General features: G+C 44.2%; 1 protein-coding gene across 1 annotated transcript in view; it reads right to left on the reverse strand.

The window, feature by feature from the left end:
• ARHGAP35 (Rho GTPase activating protein 35) overlaps positions 1-22,418 on the reverse strand; it is a 149,119-nt gene that overhangs the window by 70,937 nt on the left and 55,764 nt on the right. Inside the window, exon 2 of the mRNA XM_023182249.3 lies at positions 15,656-19,524. Coding sequence (XP_023038017.1) covers positions 15,656-19,336 — 3,681 coding nt within the window. The 5' untranslated portion in view covers positions 19,337-19,524. The remainder of the gene's footprint in view (positions 1-15,655; positions 19,525-22,418) is intronic.

Consider the following 22,418-nt stretch of genomic DNA (forward strand, 5'->3'; position numbering starts at 1 on the left):
ACCAGCCTGGCCAACATGCTGAAACCTATCTCTACTAAAAATACAAAAATTAACCAGGCGTGGTGGTGGGCGCCTATAGTCCCAGCTACTCTGGAGGCTGAGGCAGGAGAATTGCTTGAACCCAGGAGGTGAAGACTGTGGTAAGCCGAGATTGCGCCACTGTATTCCAGCCTGGGCAACAAAGTAAGACTCCATCTCAAAAAATAAATAAAATAAAATAAAATAATTTCAAGAAGGATTAGAAAGACTCGCTTGGCTCATTTCATTAATTTTAATTTTCTATCTTCTGGCCTCTGAATACCACACAAGATGCCAGGAAGTCACACCTTGAGTATGAGACCACATTATTAGAACAAAGATGTTTATAAGAAGCAGGCCATGTTTATGTAATAAAATAACAATACGATAATTATCTACATCCTCTACCAGGGATGCTCTGGAGTAAACAGGAAGTTTTCCAAACACCCTACAAGGATAATAGATGTTACATACTCAAAGATAGCTAAAATCGTTTAAAAAAAAAAATGAAGGCCGGGCGCGGTGGCTCAAGCCTGTAATCCCAGCACTTTGGGAGGCCGAGACGGGCGGATCACGAGGTCAGGAGATCGAGACCATCCTGGCTAACACGGTGAAACCCCGTCTCTACTAAAAAATACAAAAACTAGCCGGGCGTGGTGGCCAGCGCCTGTAGTCCCAGCTACTCGGGAGGCTGAGGCAGGAGAATGGCGTGAACCCAGGAGGCGGAGCTTGCAGTGAGCTGAGATCCAGCCATTGTACTCCAGCCTGGATGACAGCGAGACTCCGTCTCAAAAAAAAAAAATTAAATGGAAAACAGATAATTTCCTCTCTCTAGAAAAGGCAGCAGGCATTCTGCTAGGGCTGATAGCCCCACATGAGAACGTCCCTTGATACATTAGCTTGGGGTCAATTCTCAGTTGCATCCATATTAGGAAAAGGTAAAGTCAACTAATCAAACAAGATAAAGTATTCTTTTTTGTCTATTTTTTCCCCAGTCACCTTCTTCAAGAAGTACTAGCAGCAGCAGCAGCAGCAGCAGCAGCAACAGCAACCACTTGAGAACTTACTATGCACAGAGCAAGTTCCAAATATTATTATTATTATTATTATTATTATTATTATTATAATTTTGAGACAGGGTCTCCTTGTGTTGCTCAGGCTGGAGTGCAGTGGCACAACCACAGCTCACTGCAGCCTGGACCTCCTGAGCTCAAGCGATCTTCCTACCTCAGCATCCCAAAGCTGGGACCACAGGCATGTACCCAGGCTAATTTTTAAATTTTCTGTAGAGATGGGGGTCTCACTATGTTGTCCAGCCTGCCAAATATTATTTCTTTTAAACCTGATGACACTCCATCTTACCAAGGAAAAAATGTCTCACATGCCTAAATGACACAACTAAGTAACCGCTTGGATTCAAATTTAGGAAGATTTGTCTCCAAAGCCTATACTCATTAACATGATTAATACTGAGATACTCTGCTTCAAAAGTATTCAATCTTTTTCTTTTGAACTTTAAATGGAGAAAAAATTACTCTAAACAAATGATAAATTTCCTAAAGCCAAAGAAATACACTTGAAATTTTGGCCTTTTGTTAAAATATCTACTAAAAAGAGAAAAGTAACCAAATAGGATCACGGTAAATTAGACCCAGGTGTATCTCCAGCAATTCAGTTTCATTTTCCAGTTGATGAAACCAATTTAGAAAAGCAGATTTACTCAGAAATGTGCACAGCCCATAAAACTAAGTTATTTAAGGATTTTACATAAAATCCACAGAAGGAAACAACAAGCTACCAGGCCACAGGCCACCTATTCCCTCTCCTTCTCCTGCCCGTCTTCGTTACTACTAGTACCCCTCTATATAGGAAAAAAAATCACTTCCTGTTTAGTCTGAGATTCTTTGAGAACTTCCTGTGCAAACAAGTAGCAAGAAAAAAATAAAAAAGAACAGAGCAGAATATAACGTACACAAGGAAAGAGCAAGTCCATTCCAGTTCTGGGCTGCTGGGTGAGATTACTTCCAATGACAAACCAAAGGCAATGAGAATCCAATCTTCATTCAGCCTGCCACTTGACTCAGTATGGAGAATGCTATAATGTGAATGGATTCTGGGGTCCTAGGGAAAAACCATGCACTCCATAAAGCCTGTCCCCACTCACTGTGAGATACCCACTCCTCATAAAGTGGTGGCATAGCCTCCTAGGTTGGGGGCAATGGCTGCTGCTTACTCCCCTTATAGACTGAAGCAAACAGGCTCTGACTTCAGACTTTTTTTTACCAAAGAAGTAAGGAAAAGTCAATTAATGATATATGATATACATTTACAGGAAATAATTTAGCCAGTCTGTACTGTCTGTCTAGCATCTTCTACTTATATGAAGTATAACATAAAGAATTTAAGGCTGGGCATGGTGGCTAATGCCTGTAATCCTAGCACTATGGGAGGCTGAGGTGGGCAGATTGCTTGAGCTCAGGAGTTCAAGACCAGCCTGGGCAACATGGTGAAGCCCCATCTCTATCAAAAATACAAAAACAATTAGCTGGGCATGGTAGCGCACGCCTATAGTCCCAGCTACCTGGGAAGCTGAGACGGAAGGATCGCCTGAGCCCAGGAGGTCAAGGCTGTAGTGAGCTGAGATCGTGCCACTGCACTCCAGCCTTGGTGAGAGAGACCCTGTCTCAAAATAATAAATAAATAAGAGGGCTGGCTGGGCATGGTGGCTCACGCCTATAATCCCAGCACTTTGGGAGGGTGAGGCGGGTGGATCACTTGAGATCAGGAGTTCGAGAACAGCCTGGCCAACATGGTGAAACCCTGTCTCTACAAAAAATACAAAAATTAGGCAGGTGTGGTGGCGGATGCCTATGATCCCAGCTACGCAGGAGGCTGAGGCAGGAGAATCACTTGAACCCAGGAGGTAGGGGTTGCAGTGAACTGAGATTGTGCCATTGCACTCCAGCCTGGGCGACACAGCAAGACTCCGTCTCGGGGTGGGGGGTGGGGTGGGGAAGAGGGGCTGAGTGCTTCTATTTCACACGTTGTTGCAACCAGATAACAATGATTCAAACAATGCTCTCTCCCCTTAAAATATTTCATATTTTTTTAAAGTTTAACATGTTAAAAGTTGAAAAGTTTTTATATTTAGAGTTTAAAAGGTTAGCTATACAATCTGAATAACCAAAGAGCATCTGTACTTAAATCACATTCATCCATTTCTATCATTCAAGTTTTTAACAATTTCAAATCCTACAGAATATGCCTGTCAAAACTAACAGCACTGTTCAATAAAACCGAGGCTTCCAAATAAACCGCTGTGAAGGAATAAAAATGGAAGCTGCAAGGAAGCTATTCCTGATCACCTTACAGCCTCCTTCTAACCATGGTTCTAGGAAACAGACAACAAATTTCAATCTTATATTCCCCCACCCTCTTAATACTAGGAACAAGATGATGCCGGTGTGTTCTAACAATCTCACTTACCTAGGACATTTAGCCTTCATCAACTGAGTACCTTCTGTGTACCAGAACCTAGCATAAATTCTTTTTTAGATAGGGTCTCACTCTGTCATCCAGGCTGGGGTGCAGTGGCACAGTCATAGCTCCCTACAACCACGGCTTCCTGGGCTCAAGGGACCCTCCTGTTTTGGACTCCCAAAGTGCTGGGATTACAGGCATGAGCCACCGCACCCAGCCAGCATACATTCTTTATAAACACTCCAGAGTCACAAAAGATTTGTGGGTGTGGGTGTTAAAAACTCCATTTTATAGAGGCCAGCTCCGAGAAAAAGTCAGTAACTTGACAAAGTCAGGTCTGCATGACTGCAAAACCTGTGCTTTTAACTACCACGGCTTATAATCTAGTGAAAATTATTGGGATGGAGGGAATAAATAAATGGATGACTAAGTGAATAAAAGCACACTAGCAGCCACGCATAGTGGCTGACATCTGTAATCCCAACACTTTGGGAGGCCAAGGTGGGCAGTTCATGAGGTCAGGAGATCGAGACCATCCTGGCTAACACAGTGAAACCCCATCTCTACAAAAAAAAAAAAAAAATTAGCCTGGTGTGGTGGCGGGTGCCTGTAGTCCCAGCTACTCGGGAGACTGAGGCAGGAGAATGGTGTGAACCTGGGAGGTGGAGCTTGCAGTGAGCCGAGATCGCGCCACTGCACTCCAGCCTGGGCGACAGAGCAAGACTCGTCTCAAAAAACAAAACAAAACAAAACAAAAAAGCACACTAGCTGGGCTCAGTGGCTCATGCCTGTAATTCCAGCACTTTGGGAGGCTGAGGCGGGCGGATCACTTGAGGCCAGAATTTGAGACCAGCCTGGTCAACATGGTGAAACCCCATCTCTACAAAAAATATTTTAAAAAATTATCTGGGTGTGGTGACACATGCCTGTAGTCCCAGCAACTTGGGAGGCTTCAGTGGGAGGACGGCTTTAGATGAGGTGGAGGCTGCAGTGAGTCAAAGTTGCACCACTGCACTCCAGCCTGGGTGACAGCAGAAGATCCTGTCTAAAAAAAAAAAAAAAAAAAAAAGGAAGGCACACTGATCACTGATTACCTGGAGGACTTCCAAAGGTTTCTAAAGGTAATAAAGATCCACTCATACAAAATACCAGGGAACTTTAAGTTGGCAAAGAGAAGAATGGGGCACTCTGATACCTATTTTCAAATAGCTATAGAGCTACCTATTGACTATGGAGCAGGCTTCTTTTGTACGGCTCCAAAGGGTCATGTTAGGAGCGATAAGAGAGACGGAAGGCTAACTGAGACAACTGCTCCTATCTCTTTCACCTCAAAGAGTCCAAGATTTAGTTCAATCCTTCCATTTACAACAGTGGATGTGGAGGGTAAGCTTTTGCAGTAGCATCACCCCACCTCCTTGGTGAGTGACGTGGATTCAATCTCACTCCCTCTTTTTTAAGACTTAAACTCTGGTTTACAGAATTTCAAAATATCTCCTTGAGATAACTGAAGGCTCGCTAGGGTGTCACAAAACTGGAACTCTTGCAAAATGAATTCTAAACCTTCCTAGTAAGAAAATCAGAGTTTGGGGTGCATGCCAAGAGCTGGGCCAGATTGCTGATAGAACCAACACTTCAGGCATCTGAAGGGTTACTGGACATATTTCTGATGGAAGTGGCATTCTCCTGAGCGGTCTGCCAGATATCTCATGACCCCAGTCAGACGTGTGTCACTCTTTAGGGAGTTATTGGGTGCATTTTCAGCAGCAAGTCCTTGAAAAGGAGAAAGTGACAATACCCAACATCCACCTTCTTCTGGAGGCACTTACCTATTAGCAGGCCGAACTGAAAAAAGCACCTAACCAGAGAAAGTCAATCCCTGAGAACAATCTCCACATGTGCGCCTCTAAGTTTATTTATTTATTTATTTATTTTTATTGAAATGGAGTCTCACTCTGTCGCCCAAGTTGAAGTGCAATCTTGGTTCACTGAAACCTCCACCTCCCCAGAACAAGCCATTCTCCTGCCTCAGCCTCCTGAGTAGCTGCGATTACAGGCGTGAGCCACTATGCCCAGCAAGTTTTTGTATTTTTAGTAAAGACAGGGTTTCACCATGTTGGCCAGGCTGTTCTCGAACTCCTGACTTCCAGTGATCCACCTGCCTTGGCCTCCCAAAGTGCTGGGATTATAGGTGTGAGCCACTGTGACCGGCCGCCTCTAAGTTTAGAGTCCAACTGGGTCAAAAATGGAATAGAGATTCCTTAGGAGTGGCTGGGCACGGTGGTAGTTGCTCTGCACAATTATTCAAAACCTCACGACCACTCTGCAAGGTAAGGGTCATTTAGACCCACTTTACAGTTGAGAAAACAGAGACTCATGGAGATTCAGAGCCAGCACTTAGTGTGCTGTGATCTTTGAACGTCAAAGTCCCATGCTCTTTCCCCTGCATGATCTATCTCCTCCATGATGAAATGCCACTGCCATACACAAAGGACTGGGCCAGCCTGAAACACCTTCACCTTGGCCTTTTAGATCGATTTAAAAAAAAATGAACAACATAGTCCATTGCTTTGTACCTCATAGTTTGCTTAAAAACACACCTGATTTTTGGTCTTGATACTAACCACAGCAAAGTTGATAAATAATAGTTTATGCCCGTGGTGCACTGGGGAGAAATGGTGCCTGGAAACTACCTCTGGTCTCTTGGCTTTTCAGACACAAGGGCATAAAGAGGAAACTCCCGACTGTGGCAGAGCAGGAAGCTCCATCTGTCAGTGCCTCTGCTCCCCACTCGGCTGTAAGCCCAGTCCACAGACCCTGTCCAAGTCCACTGGGGCAAGAAAAAGAGTAGAATGGAAGCCAAGGGATAGGTAAGAGCCAAAAGAAGGGCCCTCTATCAGCTGGGAAGATAGTTGGGTTCCAGGGCCTGACGTGCAGTGGGCACTCAATATATTTGCTGAACAAAAACAGTTTCCAATAATGTACTGGGCCAATGTTCCTTTCTATTTTCTCAAATTTAGCTGAGACGCGGACTATCTCTATGGTACAAATTCTCTTTTCTCCTTACACTGTGCTGCTCACACTAGCATGTGAGGACGTGAGGCTTAGAAGGCCTTGTTCATACTTTGGCAGTACTATATCACAAGCCTTTTAAAAACTGCCAGATGAAGTCCTAATTCCTTCTGTAGGTACTGAATAAGGTACGGTTATTTATGTACACATACAACAAATATTCTACTGGGCTAAGTTCCTAGAAGGCAATAGTCTTTTTTTTTTTTTTAAATGAATTTATGAATTACCCCAAGGCCACATAACAAACTAGCAGCAGAGCTAATACTAGGACCAAAGTCATCTCCCGCCCTCAATGAACTTCTAATCTATATGGTAACAGAAGACATATCCACAATAAACAAAGCTGATCTAGGTACCACATGAGCAAGTACCAGCTATGCGACAATGGAAAAAGGTAAGAACATTCTATCTTCTGTGGGAACAGCAGGGAGGGCTACTTACTGACCCTACGCTGTCAACTTCAAATATTCTCTTTTGGTCTCCATAAACAACCTTATACATGTAAAGTTACTTATCTAGATTTTAGAGTAAGAAAATATGGTCACTAGAGTTGTACCATCGAGTATAGCCTTTTAAACCTTTTAAATGCCTGGTAACATATCTATTAAAGGAAATACAAAATGGAACCCAGCCTGTTGGATTCACTGCCTTTTTTTGGTCTTTTTTTTTTTTTAAGTGCCTAGCCGGGCGCGGTGGCTCAAGCCTGTAATCCCAGCACTTTGGGAGGCCAAGACGGGCGGATCACGAGGTCAGGAGATCGAGACCATCCTGGCTAACATGGTGAAACCCTGTCTCTACTAAAAAACACAAAAAACTAGCTGGGCGAGGTGGCAGGCGCCTGTAGTCCCAGCTTCTGGGGAGGCTGAGGCAGAAGAATGGCGTAAACCCAGGAGGCGGAGCTTGCAGTGAGCTGAGATCCGGCCACTGCACTCCAGCCCGGGCGACAGAGCGAGACTCCGTCTCAAAAAAAAAAAAAAAAAAGTGCCTAGACAACAGCCCTAGAGATTTTGATTTAATTGGAGAGGAAGCAGGGTGGGGTAGTGGGGAACCAGGCATCGGTATTGGGTTTTCTGGTGGGTTTTTTGAGACAGCGTCTCACTGTGTTACCCAGACTGGAGTGCAGTGGTGTAATCACGGCTCACTGCAGCCTTGACCTCGCTGGCCTCAGGTGAATCTCCCACCTCAGCCTCCCAACTAGCTGGGACTACAGGCATGTGCCACCACGCCCAGATAATTTTTTGTAGAGACAGGGTTTTGCCATGTTGCCCAAGCTAGTTTCAAACTCCTAGGCTCAAGCAATCTGCCAAACTCGGCCTCCCAAAGTATTGGGATTACAGGTGTGAGCCACCACGTCTGGCCTTTTTTAAAAACAGTTAACACCAGCCAGGTGCAGTGACTCATGCCTGTAATCCCAACACTTTGGGAAGCCCAGGTGGGAGGACTGCTTAAGACCAAGAGTTTTGAGACCAGCCCGGAACATAGTGAGACCCAAACTAAAATTTTTTTTTTTTTTTTTTTTTGAGATGGAGTTTCACTCTTGTTGCCCAGGCTGGAGTGCAATGGTGCAATCTCAGTTCACTGCAAACTCCACCTCCCAGGTTCAAGTGATTCTTCTGCCTCAGCCTCCTGAGTAGCTGGGATTACAGGCATGTGCCACCAAGCCTGGCTAATTTTGTACTTTCGGTAGAGATGGTGTTTCTCCATGTTTGTCAGGCTGGTCTCGAACTCCCGACCTCACGTGATTTGCCCACCTCGGCCTCCCAAAGTGCTGGGATTACAGGTGTGAGCCACCACACCCGGCATTAATGTTTTATGTTAAAAAAAAAAAAAATGAGTAACAGGGTAACACCATATATGGAATGCAGTCTGGAACAGGGACAGTGCCATCTGAATGATGAGAGTGAAATCAATACACAGAGCCCCAGAGGGTCACACTCATGGCTTGCCAAGTTGTGTGGTGGCATACTGTGGACTAACTGTGACCAGTAGAGTCTTAGAAAATCGGAAAGATTCCATAAGTGGCATTACTACAGCTGTTCCGTAAAGCACTTTCTTGCATTCAATATTCAACATCGTGCCTTTCTGATTGGCAATTATTCTCTTCTATTTCCAAAAGAGTTCCAAAAGGACCTTTTCAATTAAGTTATTTGCTTATGCTCCAAATGTATTCTTGGTTAACTGGTGCTCCCCCTTCTGGCTCTGAAAAATTCCAAGCCCAAGTTTAAAAGAAAACCTGAAGGCAGATGTATTCTTGCTGATAAAATCTATTATTAAAGCACAAATGCTTAGATATGGTCTCCTTCAAGCTGGCAGTTAATACTATGACTCAGTCACTCACCATCGTGGAGCATCTTTATTTAGGGATGAACAGGAAGGACCACAAAGTCCTGGCCTTCCTGCCATCCCTAATCCTCTTAAATAACGGGAAAAGAAATGGAGGCATGTCATCCTACTGCAGGAGCTAACTAAATCCAGACCATAGCCTTTTTTTTGTTTGTTTGTTTTTGAGACAGTCTCCCTCTATTGCCTAGGCTGGAGTGCAGTGGCATGATCCCGGCTCACTGCAACCTCCGCCTCCTGGGTTCAAGTGATTCTCCTGCCTCAGCCTCCTGAGTAGCTGGGATCATAGGCATCCGCCACCACACCTGCCTAATTTTTGTATTTTTTGTAGAGACAGGATTTCGCCATGTTGGCCAGGCTGGTCTCGAACTCCTGACCTCAAGTGATGTGCCTGCCTCGGCCTCCCAAACTGTTGGGATTACAGGTGTGACCCACTGCACCCAGCTCAGACCATAGCTTTTTGCTCTATAAAGGCATAAAGTCTGGCGATCGTGGGTCCACCCCTGAGAAGTGTGATTGGGAGCCAAACAGCGAGGAGGGCTCACTAGTTTCAGGTACATTTTCATGAACACTTGCCTGAAGTTCAACACACACTGAATTTGGACTTTTCAGTGCTATGAGTCAGTTTTTATAGCTTGCCTCAAACGCTGTAGAAAACCCATTTGGAAGGCCTTTGCCTTATAAGCAAAGGTGATTCCCAACTAGAGTTGGAATAATTTGAGTCCCTACAAAGGTATTTCAGTATCACCAGGTGGTGGAGGAGACCAAGTTCGCTCAGTGAGACATCAACACAATTCCCAGTTCTTTTAAAAACAGATTTGGGTTGCCTATCGTCATTTTTTTTTTTTTTTAAGAACAGGTGTGCTATAAGCTAAGGCAGATAGTTAAAGATAGTCTATTTTTATCACCAAAAACACACTACAGAAGTTCTTCAGGCTTAAAATAAACTGAGAATCGAGTGACACCAGTGAGAAACAACTTCTCAAAGTTCCAGTTGCTATTTCAATGTCTCCATGCCTTTTTTGTCCTCTACTCAACTAGGCTTTGAAGCTAGAAACAAACAGCACCGTGCTGTTCAGGGGGGCAGTGAGGAGAAATGGATTTTTTCAGATAATCAAAGATCTTTTGTTTGAATGAACAAATCGACTGGACTGATTGAGTGGTCTAAATATAGGCACCTGACTGTTGAGTATTAGCAACTTTTCTGCAGACTGGATGATGAAAATCCACAGGAAGTGGAAGTCAGAACACCAGGGTTCAGGATCTCAGCTCTTCCACTCAGTGGCTACATTTACTTGGGCAAGTTTAATCTCTCTGAGCCTTAGTTACCTCACCTCAAAATCAAGGATGAAAAACATGACCTCATTAAGACTGGGAGGAGGAATAAATAAAAAATTCATATGAAAATGCCTGATATGTACCTGACACACAGTAGGTATTCAATACATGCACAAAAACATAAAACCCTTCACGTGGTAGCCACAGCCCTCTATCATTTGGCCTGGGTCCCCCTCAACTCTCCAGAGCAGCCACGCTAAGCTATTTTCAACTCTGAACACATCAAGTTCTTTCAGCTCCACGAAGCTTCCATCCTCACTGACTTTGCCTGCCTCACGCTTCAAAAGTCTCAGCCTTAAATATCATTTCCTTGGGGAGCTTTCCTGACACCGCAGTTTAGGTTAAACTTCCTTGTTACACAATTCCTTAGTATCCCGTACTTTCCCTCTGGTAATATTCAAAATGCATGCAAGTACATGTTTAAAACCCAACATCCCCAAGACGGTAAGCTGGATTAACGTCACTGCCACACCTAGGACACCCAGCACAATGTTGGGCATAAAACAAGTGCTCACTAAATGCCCACGCACCGAATTGCATGTCTCCTTCCTAAAAGAATGACTGAACTTGTGCTCTGGAGACAAAAGTACCTCGTTCAAAAGACAAAATTTTTTCAGGAAACAGAAAATCCAAGGTCAAGTCAGTGTGCCCACCCCATTTTTAAAACCAAGGTATGTATTTGGTCTCAAAGCTCATTGAGTAGGACTAACCATTCCTGAAGCACACACTGAGAGTCTTTCCTAGGCAGGTTACAAAGAGCTCATATTTCATCACATTCAGCTTGTCTGTCAAAATGCAACATCCCTCCCAGGGGAGCAAGCAGTCCAATTCCCCAGCTGGTTTTTATTCACACTAGAAACTTTAACTCCATTCTAGGCCTCACAAAATGAGAGCTGTGTCCACACAAAGCCACAACAACCAGCCAATTCACTGAATCCAATGAAATAAGCCAATTCACCAGGGGAGGACACAAACTGTCAAACTGGTTACTTGGTGCCTTATAGACCAAACAATGCATGATTGAATTGGTTAGCTTTTCAATAGGTTGTCTTGTCATGTGGTTGCTGCAGTGAGTGAAAGATTTTCTTTATCATTCTGTTTTGTCTTTTTTTTTTCTAGCGCCAAAATAAGAACACATCAGATAGAAGGGTAAATAGCCAATAATGTCTTCTCTTTAAATCCATGGTCAAACACACCAAATGCAGCCATTTCAGCATGACCAAAAGGCGTACTTTGTGGAACAAGGCTCCCCAGCCTGTTTTTTGGCTTTAAAATAAGACCCTGCCGATCCTGATCTCGTCTTTGCAAACGCATGGCACTGGGAGACAGAGACCATGTGCAACAACAACTCTTCACAGACAAAGCCACTATTCATGGACCCTACTGAAGTGCAATCGTAGATTTTCAATTTCATTCAGCTGAGTGCGGAAGGCTCCCACTATGAGGGTGGGTTGCTAAATGGTTCAGCTGGGAAAAGCACCCAGAATGAGAGTCAGCTTTACAGTCTGCACTTTCATGAGGAGAAATGAAAGCGATTCCCTCACTCCAACTGCAGTTTTACAGTAAAGACCTAATCTAGCAAATCAGCCAAGGGCACTGAGTGATTTTTTTCTGTATCACATTGGTACCCAGAGCATAGCTATTTTTTGTTGTTGTTAGGGCGGTTGCTAGGGTAAGTACCAAGAAAGCAGCTCAGTAATTCATGGAGTTAAAACTTCCACAAGAGGGGACGGATAATGTTGGTCCCTCAAGCCCTCAGCTAGACCAGACAAGTTTTCTCCTTTCTCGGAATACAATATGCATATTTTTACCTTCAAGTCCTTCCTTACCTCACACCACTGCTTTAGTTCCACTCATTCTCTGGGGTCTAGTTAAATGAAGACAGCTGACACTTATCCAGCATGCACTACGCCCAGTGTTCATTTCTCACAACCTGATCAGGAAGGTGCTCCCTCTTTTGCAAAAAGAATGTGGAGAGGTGACTCACGTGCTCAAAGTCCAAGTAAGGAAGTGGAGGAGCTGGAGTTGACTGTAGCCCAGATTCCCAGACCTGGAGCTCCTAATCACTACACCCTACTCTAACATAACTACCCCGACATGCCCACACACAGCCTTCCCTGGGCAGGCCACCTATTTTCAGTGGCTGTGTAGGTCTTGCCGTCTCAACTGGGTACTAAGGTCTGGGCAAGAAGGGTCTGTGCCATTTCCCCATGGTGACTGGCACGCCGAGGTACTGAGTGTATTTTCCATTACCAACTGAAATCCTAGTGCCTGGCTGCCCCCTCCCTTCAAATAAATATTGTATTGCTTTGTCATGCCAATAAAAACCAAAGGCCAAATCTCCCACACAGGGGTTGTTTTGGCCTTCTCTGCCCTGATGGTATCTTGCTTTTCCAGTAAAACAAGTGCCAGTCTATGTTCCGAACTGCAGCAATTTTAATAGGAGGTTTGCTCTAGCAGCAAAGGATTTGCTCATCTCTGCACCGGGACGACAAAGCAACTACCCTCATTTCAAAGCACCATTTTCCAAGGCAGGAAAAGAAAATTTCACCTTCTAGTCACTCTTTCCAAAGGATACTCCGTAACTGACTTCTGGCACGCTATTGCTCTTGGGCCAGAAGTATCATTTTTATTTGACTTGAAGAGGTGTGGCCCACATAGCTAAAGATAGACCGGAAGCTGACCACTTCTTGCACGCTGACCCAACAACCCCGGGAAGGAAGTCTCAGGTTAGGAAGTGCTCATTACCAGCATGAACACAGCTATCTCAGAGGCGCACTGTGACCAGTTGTTTTCTGCTCAGCCTTCACTACAGTATGTGCTCTTTAAAGCCTGGCTTGCATGGGAATGTGTTTTTAAAGCATCATTTTCAGTAAATATTAAAAATGTAGGTAGAAATCAGAACATAGTTATAATTCAGTATGCTATTATGCCACCTTCCTAATTTCCAGGTGTGCAAACACCCCCACAAATTAGAAGACTGTCAGCATTTTTAAGCTGTTCTGGCAACAGTCTTCATTGGGAGAGGAGGAGGAAGAGAAGAAATGTTCAAAATGTTTGGATTCCAGTAACATTAAATAGGTGAGCTCTGGGAAAATACTGGAGGCAAGTCAGGCTGTTTTCTGGCTTCCTAAATAAGCAATGCTTTCCACAGGTTGGCCTCCTACCAACCTTTGGAGGAGAAAACACTGGAGGCAGATGAAGGACTCCACGTAGAAAAGCCAGGCAAAGGAAAGTAAAACAGGAGGATGCCTACGGCATTTATTAATGGTCAGCACAGGTAGGGAGGGGAACCAAACCACTCTGCCCTTTCTCACACGGCACAGGTGAAAAAACTCTGGAAGCTCCTGGACAGCGGTAATGCAGGAACACTCTCTACTATGTGATGTAGCACAAGGGGGATGCAATTTCCTTAGGAGGGTGAGGGCACCCTGTTTCCCCATCTCTTGGGGCCCACAGGGCTGCCAAACTGGCCTCTGTATTATATTTTACAAACAGTTGTCAGGATTGTCAGCTCGCAAGACAGCCTGGATTCTAGAACCTTCTGATTTGGTAGGATTTGTAATAATAAAAGTTTCTGGCAACCTTTCTTTCCAAAGGTCCCTGCAATACTTTTAGACAAGTAATTCTGTTCTCTGTTCTTTCATGGGAGGGAGAGTAGCAAAAGCTTTAACATGAAGAAATCCTACATATCATAATCTGCTGGTCAAGGATTATTATATAACACAGTTCTGTTGTGGTATCTCACCAAAATGTCTTTTTCTGAAAAAATAAAGAGTATTTATATATATATATATATATACACACACACACACATATTGTTTTTTCTTTTTTTTTTTTTTTTTTTTTGAGACAGTCTCCCTCTGTTGCCCAGGCTGGAATACAGTGGCATGATCTTGGCTCACTGCAACCTCTGCCTCCCAGGTTCACACGATTCTCCTGCCTCAGCCTCCTGAGTCGCTGGGACTACAAGTGCCTGCCACCATGCCCGGCTAATTTTTGTACTTTTTTAGTACAGGATTTCACCACGTTGGCCAGGCTGGTCTCACTCCTGACCTCAAGAGATCCACCCGCCTCAGCCTCCAAAAGTGCTGGGATTACAGGCATGAGCCACTGCGCTGCGCCTGGCCTATAGAGTATTTCAGTATTTCTAAATCAGCCTTGGCATTTGGGGGTGGGGAGGAAGAGTATTTCTCCCTACTCCAAATGGAAAAAAAAAAAGTTGAGAAACGCTTTTTCTTTCTCAAAGCCTAAACCCAAGGGGACAGAGTCCTGCTTACAGCTCTCTGCCCTGCAGACTACAAACTACAATTCTAGCAGGATAAGAGACTTCATCTGCAGCCAGGCGCAGTGGCTCATGCCTGTAGTCCCAGCACTTTGGGAGGCCGAAGCGGGCGGATCACGATGTCAGAAGATGGAGACCATCCTGGCTAACATGGTAAAACCCTGTCTCTGCTAAAAATTAAAATAAAATAAAAAAATGAGCTGGGCGTGGTGGCGGGTGCCTGTAATCCCAGCTACTCAGGAGGCTGAGGCAGGAGAATGGCGTGAACCCAGGAGGTGGAGCTTGCAGTGAGCAGAGATCGCACCACTGCACTCCAGTCTGGGTGACTAAGCGAGACTCTGTCCCCCCACCAAAAAAAAAAAAAAGAGAGAGAGAGAGACTTCATTTGCTCCTGCCTCTACATATGACGAGTAGGCCCAATGTTTATAATGTATACAATTAACTTTTTCTTTTCCCTCACTGCCCCATTTGTGATCCCTAAATAAAATCCGAGTTTCTAACTGATAGCAGCAGCAACTCCCTTGAAGATAAAATAATAGAGCCGGATGATATTCCAATTTAACAAATACAGGACAGGTTTATAACTCTCAGTGGCAAGATTCTCTTTTTTCATTTATGTACTCAAAGACTCGTCACTGATGTGTGTGTGCAAATCATCATCCAATTTTTCACTCAAATGCAGCAACCTTTACAGATCGGCAAGGGAGGAAAGGGTCATTTAAGAGATGTGCGGATGAAATGTTATGTTTAGCAGAGACAGATTGCGGCAAGCAGTTTTGAGTTCCGGTGTTTTAGTGAACGGAGAGCAGAGAGCAAGTGTATTGTCACTGTGCTTGGCCACTTGTCAAGGCGCTGACAAGTTCTGCATTATCTCCTCATTTTGCTAATTAATTAACTATTGTTTTAGGCAACAACAACTCAGACTATCTATCCAAAGTCCTAACTACTTGAGAGCTGCCAATAGTAGTAGTAGTTAATTAAGGCACTGCTTTTTATGCTAAGTCAAACACACACACAGGACAGTTTTTTTTACCAGAATAGGTTGTCCTTGAAAAATCATCATCTATCAACCCTCAGCAAGACACTGTACAAAACACTATGACTAATCCTAAACTGGTATCTTACCTTAGTGTTCCTCCTTAGGCTGCGAAGAATATTCCTCCTCCGTGGGTCTTCGTCTGTTTCATATGGAATCACGGCATTGTCCCCTTTATAACCCTGGGATGCCTGATCCTCCTCTTTCTTCCGGATGGGCCCCAGCTCATCATCACTCCCCACGCTGAAGCTGGTTCGGTAACTAGCAAACCGCCCCAGCCGGGTGCATCTCGTCCTGTACAGCACTGGCTTGCTCACGATGGAAACCTTGCGCCCTCGCTCTAGAGAGCTGGTGTCCATTTCACTGTCGGAACCATTCCCGCTGCCGTTGGACTGGGCTTTGTTGATATTCCGAATGGTGATGATTTTGCCTTGGGTGCTGTCATGGGGCACAGAGTATATGTTTTCTTCTTCATTCCTTGGCTTCACCACAGCATCCATGGGTTCAGCATAGTCAGAAGGATCAAACCCATCCTGAGGCAGCCAGGGGCTAGAAGACACAGACTTCCTCTGTCCATCCCTATGGCCTTGGTCTAAATAAGATAAATCCCCCTTTGTAATTTCAAAATGGACAGGAGGCTTTGGTTTGACTGGTGGAGGTACTTTGTTGTTCAGTTTACTCTCAAAATTGCTCATAATGAAAGACAGCCCATCATTTCCCTCCAGTTCCATAGAGAGTTTAGAATGGTCTTTGGACAGAGAAGGCAGTGAGGTGTCTTCTCGAAACAGGCTGTAAGATGGCTCGATATCTTCTTCTGAATCCTGCAGGTTTGAGTTGCAGAGCGGTGATCCTGCCCGGGGGGAGTTAAACACCTCTTCGGTTGTGCTACAGGCCTCGGCAGCATTATCGTACATATGAGTAGCCTCGATTATGTTCTTTTTTTCCACCACATCTTTAAAAAATGGGTGAAAGATCTCAAGTTTATGCTGGGGTTGGCTACAGGGGATGCTTGTGAACCTTCCGTCAATTTCTTGAGCAATCTCCTCCCCCTCAGTCAGCTGTTCCCGACTTAAGTCATTGTCCAGGACATCTACAGCGCCATCAGTGAGTGCTACGAGCTGAATAGGGATAATATCCTGCACTTCACAAAGAAAGGCACGTAACATAGCCAAAGAGGCCTTACGTTTGGCTGAATAAAAAACAATGTACCCATGAACCAACCGGCTCTTTCTGATGCTAAAGGAGGAATGGTATGAAAGAATAGACAGTTCGATCCGCTTCTTGTGCAGTCCGATTGGTAGTTCAAGTAAAACAGAGTTGTTGCTTCCACAATGGGAAGATTTACAGGTTTGGGACTGAAGGACAGGAAAAAGTATGTCATCTGCACTAAAAGGATCTCCACACATCAGACACATAACAATTCGCAGATCAACATCAGCCAAATCTTTGATACTAGCAGTAGAACTGACCAGGTTTAAGTTACGCTTAGAGTCCAGGAGTCCCTTCAAAACTTGACTGATTTGCTTTTCATTAATGTTGCGTCCATAACCAATGCCAGCAGAAGCAGGGTCGAGAAAGACACACTGAAGTTTGCTAGCAATTTGCTGACCTTGCTGTATTAAGCTATGCAGAGTCTCTCCACTGGTGTCTCCTCTCTTGTTAACCAAAATTAATGTAAGGGGGAGATGGACTAAATGATTATCCCGCCGGCCAAGCGTGGACTCTCTACTCTTCTCTATACTTTCCACTACATAGGATAGCGATTCCTTTGAATTGTAAAGGCAAAGACAGCCGTGGGGCTGAAATGTTGGTGTCTGGAAAGAGTTCACAGGAAGCCTGACATTCCCCTCTATTGGCCTCAGGGAAAGCTCATACATTTTACCATCTATCACATACTTGTCGTCATTTGTACAAAGAGCTCGAATCTCATTGGCCAATTCTCGGGCAAGGCCATCTTTGCCCAATATAACCAAGTTGATTCTATCAATGTTAGGGTCAGAGAGTGAATTTTTCTGATTCCGGTCAGATGGCCGGATAAACCGAGAACTAATCAAGTGCTCAATCTTAGCGTCCACACAAGCTGGGCAGCTGGGGCATGTCTCCTTTGTTGGGTGGTACACAAAATGAATGTGTTTCAGAATAAGGGCATCACGCTCTGCTTGGAGCTTTTGTAATGCTTTAAATCGCTGTTCCTCTCCCAGAACATCCTGAATAACACCCATCTTCTCCTTGCTGGGCTTAGCATCCAGCTCCAGTTCATAAAACAATTCTGAATATTCCAAAAGCAACTCCTGAAATTCTTCCTTTGCTTTATCTATAATTTGCTTTTGGTGTTTGCCGTAAATATCCATGTATACAGATTCTTCCAGCCACTGGTAGAAATCTTCATTCATAATAAAACTACGGGCCTCTTCCCAAGGCTTTCCGGGAGTTATGAAAGGAGAGGTCTCCAGGTTTTCTTTAAATGCCCTTCGCATCTCAACTCTTTTCCTCTCATTCCTCAGCTTCTCTAAGTGGGCCTCGTACAGCTGCTCTGCAGGGACAGTATCCATTAAATCAAAGGGAATCCGTTCATTTTCCATGTTGTCAATGTGGTTGGTGGCATCCCACGGTGTCTCTTCAAGCACAACAAACCACTTCAAGAATTCTGACTTGGTTTCTAAGAGCTTTTTGGCTTTTATGCAGCTTAGGTGGTCTATTTCATCTAGATTAGGTATAAGAGCTTCAAAAGCTAATGGCAGGGCTGCCAGGTACAGCTTTCTCCTACGCTCGATATGCTCATGCTTGAGGCGGTGGATGTGCTGTAGAAACAGCTTCTTGGCTTTCTGAGTCCCTTCCAGGTAGACATAGTCCTGGTATTCTGGAGAGGCCTGCATCTTTCGGCTGACACTCAGCCAGTTCTCATTGTGGTTTTTCACAATGCGACTCACCAGCCACTCATACTTGTCTTTCGCTGTAGCTATCTGCTGACTCTGCTGCTTGAGAGCTTCAAAATAAGGAATGATTTTTGTCTTTCCCCGACTTTTATCAATGAGTTGCACTAAGGTGCTGAAAGCCAAGTCCACGTTTACATTGGATCTCGCTGAGGTCTCCACAACCTGGAGGTTCTTTTTGCTTAAGGCAAAAGTATGTGCATCTCTAATGTACCGCTCAACACCTTCGTCACACTTAGTCAGGACCACCACTATGGGCTTTTTTGTTTTTGCAAGCTGATTGTAGAGATTAGAGACAAACTTGAGCTGGTCATCAAAGTTCCTGTTCATGCCCCTGCTAACGTCAATACCAAGAAGAAAACCATCAACCAGCAGCTTTCCGTCTGGCATTTGTTTCTGCTCAAAGTCCTGCTCCAGCCCCAGCTGGTCAGTGCAAAAGTACATGAGTTTTTCAGCTGATGCAAGCTTGGTTGCAGCAGCTCTCTTGATATAGGGCTGCAGGGCCGTGCTTCGATGAGGTTGAAAAGTCTGATCATCAATAAATTCAGTCTGCTCCACAATGTGCATTTTACATTCCACACAATCCTCCAGGGAGCGGCTAACTTCTCCCCAGTAGAGAAAGTGGTCATTATTGACCACTCGCCCTCCAAAGTCACTGGTGCTGAGGACGGAGGTATGGTCCAAGTGAAACTCGTCAGCACTCGGGCGCACAAAGCGGTTGCACAAACAAGACTTTCCAATCCCACACTGGCCCTTTTCCTTCTCGGTCCCAGATAATCCCACCACACTGATGTTGTAGGTGGGAATTCGGACATCTTGCTTTCTTGCCATCATCATCGTCGACACATCCTGCCACGATCAGCCACTTCCGAGATCAGATTAGTGTTTCCAATGGATCAGATGGCTTCCTACATTATTAGTGGGGATGGGCTGGACATGCAGCAAAAATGCCAGGTCCCATAGTGTTGTATACCAGTATGGTCACTGTTCACCACCTCTCATCGCCAAATAGCCAACATTTCTTCCTAGATGGGGAAAAAAGAGAAAACCCATCAGCATCATAATTTTAGAACCAAATTTTAATCAATTAACTACAGTAAAAATTTTTTATTCAACAAATATTTAGTAAACATCTCATGTGTCAGGCCTTGTGCTGGGTGAAGATACAAGAGCAAATAAGACTCACATCTATGTGTCCTCAGAGAGGTACAATCTAGTCCAATGGAGGAAAACATAAGTAAGCAGTGTGGTAAGTGCTAAAACAAAGGTGTGAGGGCTCCCTGGAAAAAGGGCTGATTCCAGGGTTAGGGCAGGATAGGGACAAGATGAACCTGGAACATCTTTTTATGCAAGAAAAAAAAAACGATGGAGCATCTCACAAGGACACAGAAGCCAGCCTGAAGGGGTTCCCACTGGCCAACTCTGGGACAATTTGAGCACCAAAATATTAAGTATGATAATGAATTATAAACCCATTGCAAAAAACAGGAACCTCTGCCAGGCGCAGTAGCTCACACCTGTAATCCCAGAACTTTGGGAGGCCGAGGTGGGCGGATCACCTGAGGTCAGGAGTTCGAGACCAGCCTGGCCAACATGGTGAAACGCCGTCTGTACTAAAAATACAAAAATTAGCTGGGTGTGGTGACATGTAACGGTAATCCCAGTTACTTGGGAGGCTGAGGCAGGAGAATTGCTTGAACCTGGGAGGCGGTGGTTGCGGTGAGCTGAGATCACATTACCGCAATCTAGTCTGGGCAACAGAATGAGACTCTGCCTCAAAACAACAACAACAACAAAACACAGAAGCAACCCAAAGTATCCACCTACTCATGAATGGATAAGAAAATGTGATATATACACACAATATAATATTATTCAACCTTTATTTTTATTTTATTTTATTTTATTTATTTATTTATTTTTTGAGACGGAGTCTTGCTCTGTTACCCAGGCTGGAGTGCAGTGGCCCGATCTCAGCTCACTGCAAGCTCCGCCTCCTGGGTTCACGCCATTCTCTCGCCTCAGCCTCCCTAGAAGCTGGGATTACAGGCGCCCACCACACACCCGGCTAGTTTTTGTATTTTTAGTAGAGACGGGGTTTCACCGTGTTAGGTAGGATGGTCTCGATCTCCTGACCCCATGATCTGCCCATCTTGGCCTCCCAAACTGCTGGGATTACAGGCGTGAGCCACCGCGCCTGGCCTTTATTTTATTTTTTGAGACAGAGTCCTGCTCTGTAGCCCAGGCTGGAGTGCAGTGGTGCAATCTTGGCCTCCCGGGGTCAAGCGATTCTCCTTCCTCAGCCTCCTGAGTAGCTGGGATTACAGGCATGCGCCACCATGCCCAGCTAACTTTTGTATTTTTAGTAGAGATGAGGTTTCACCATGTTGCCTGGGCTGGTCTCAAACTCCTAAACTCAGGCGATCTGCCTGCCTTGGCCTCTTAAAGTTCTGGGATTACAGGTGTGAGCCATCACACCTGGCCTATTCAGTCTTTAAAGGGAAGGAAATTCTGACAACATGGCTGAATCTTGAGGACATTGTGCTACATGAAATAAGCCAGTCACGAAAAGACAAATACTATATGATTCCACTTATATGCAGTGCTTAAGAGTAGTCAAACTCATAGAGACAGAAAGTAGAACAGTGGTTGTCAGGGGCTGGGGAAAGCGGGAATGAAAAGTTACTGCTTAATGAGTACAGAGTTTCAGCTTTACAAGATGGAAAGAGTTACAGAAATAGTTGCATAACATTAAAGTATTTAATACCGCTGAACTGTATAGTTAAAAATGATTAAAACAGCAAGCTTTATGTTTTATGTATTTTAACACAGTAAAAAAAAAAAGATTGAAAAAAAAAAAAGAAATGCAGGAAGGATAAAAACTCTCCAAAATGAAATATTTTATCAATGTAAATCTATAAAATCTATCATGTGAAAATACCTCTACTTTTAGGAAATTCATACCTTAGTATTTTGGGGGGAAGCACCATAATGCATGTAACTGATCCCACTCCAAAAATTATGTATACAGAGAGAATAAGAACACAAATGGGGTGGTAAATTGTTAACAACACATGAATCTGGAAAAAAAAAAAGATGAATCTGGGTAAAACATATAGGATATTCCTTTGTGTTATTTTTATAAGTTTTCAATCATTTCCAAATAAAATTAAGTGTGTAAATACGAGATGGTTTCCCTGACAAGAATGCAAGCTCTGTGAGGCCTGACCCCTGTCTAGTTCTATTCTGTGTCATCAGCCTATACAGTGCTTGACACAAATATTTACTGAAAGAATCAATAACTGAATGACGATTCAGCATATTAAATGGTCCCCAAGCCCGCCTTTTAGATTCGGGAAAGCCTTTCTGTAGGAAGTTCCATCTCAGGTGAGACCTGAAGTATGAAGTGCATTTAAGACAGAAGGACAGTGTGCACAGACCCTTCCCTCCCTGAAAAAAAGCACAGCCAGTTGGGAGAACCAGTTGGAACAAAGTGTGTCGGGAGAAAGAATGGGTAAGATGCATTAGCAAGGAATCAGGGACTGGATCAAACCACTTTACGAGTTTGGATTCCTTCCTGAAGGCTATGGGGGCCCACAGAATGTGGCCAAAAAAATTGCACCTTGAAGGACCTAAAGTTTTAACAGCTTAAGTAACAAACTGTTATGGCTTACAGTCTTTACCAACTTTCCAGCTACGACAGTTGATGCTGCATTGCAGTTTACTTAGACACTCCAATATGACTGTGCAAGCACTGAACCTGCAGCCAAATGAACAGTCTCCCAAGACAATCACAAAGAGGAGAATCTGAAATGAACAGAGCAATTTTCTTCTGAATCTCATTTATGTCTGTAGAAACCTAGCCTTGCCATGACTTCAATATGTTTTTGTGCGCCTATCGCATAAGAAATGCCACTGG

The sequence above is a fragment of the Piliocolobus tephrosceles genome, chromosome 21 (genome assembly GCF_002776525.5).
Source record: "Piliocolobus tephrosceles isolate RC106 chromosome 21, ASM277652v3, whole genome shotgun sequence".
NCBI lineage: Eukaryota > Metazoa > Chordata > Mammalia > Primates > Cercopithecidae > Piliocolobus > Piliocolobus tephrosceles.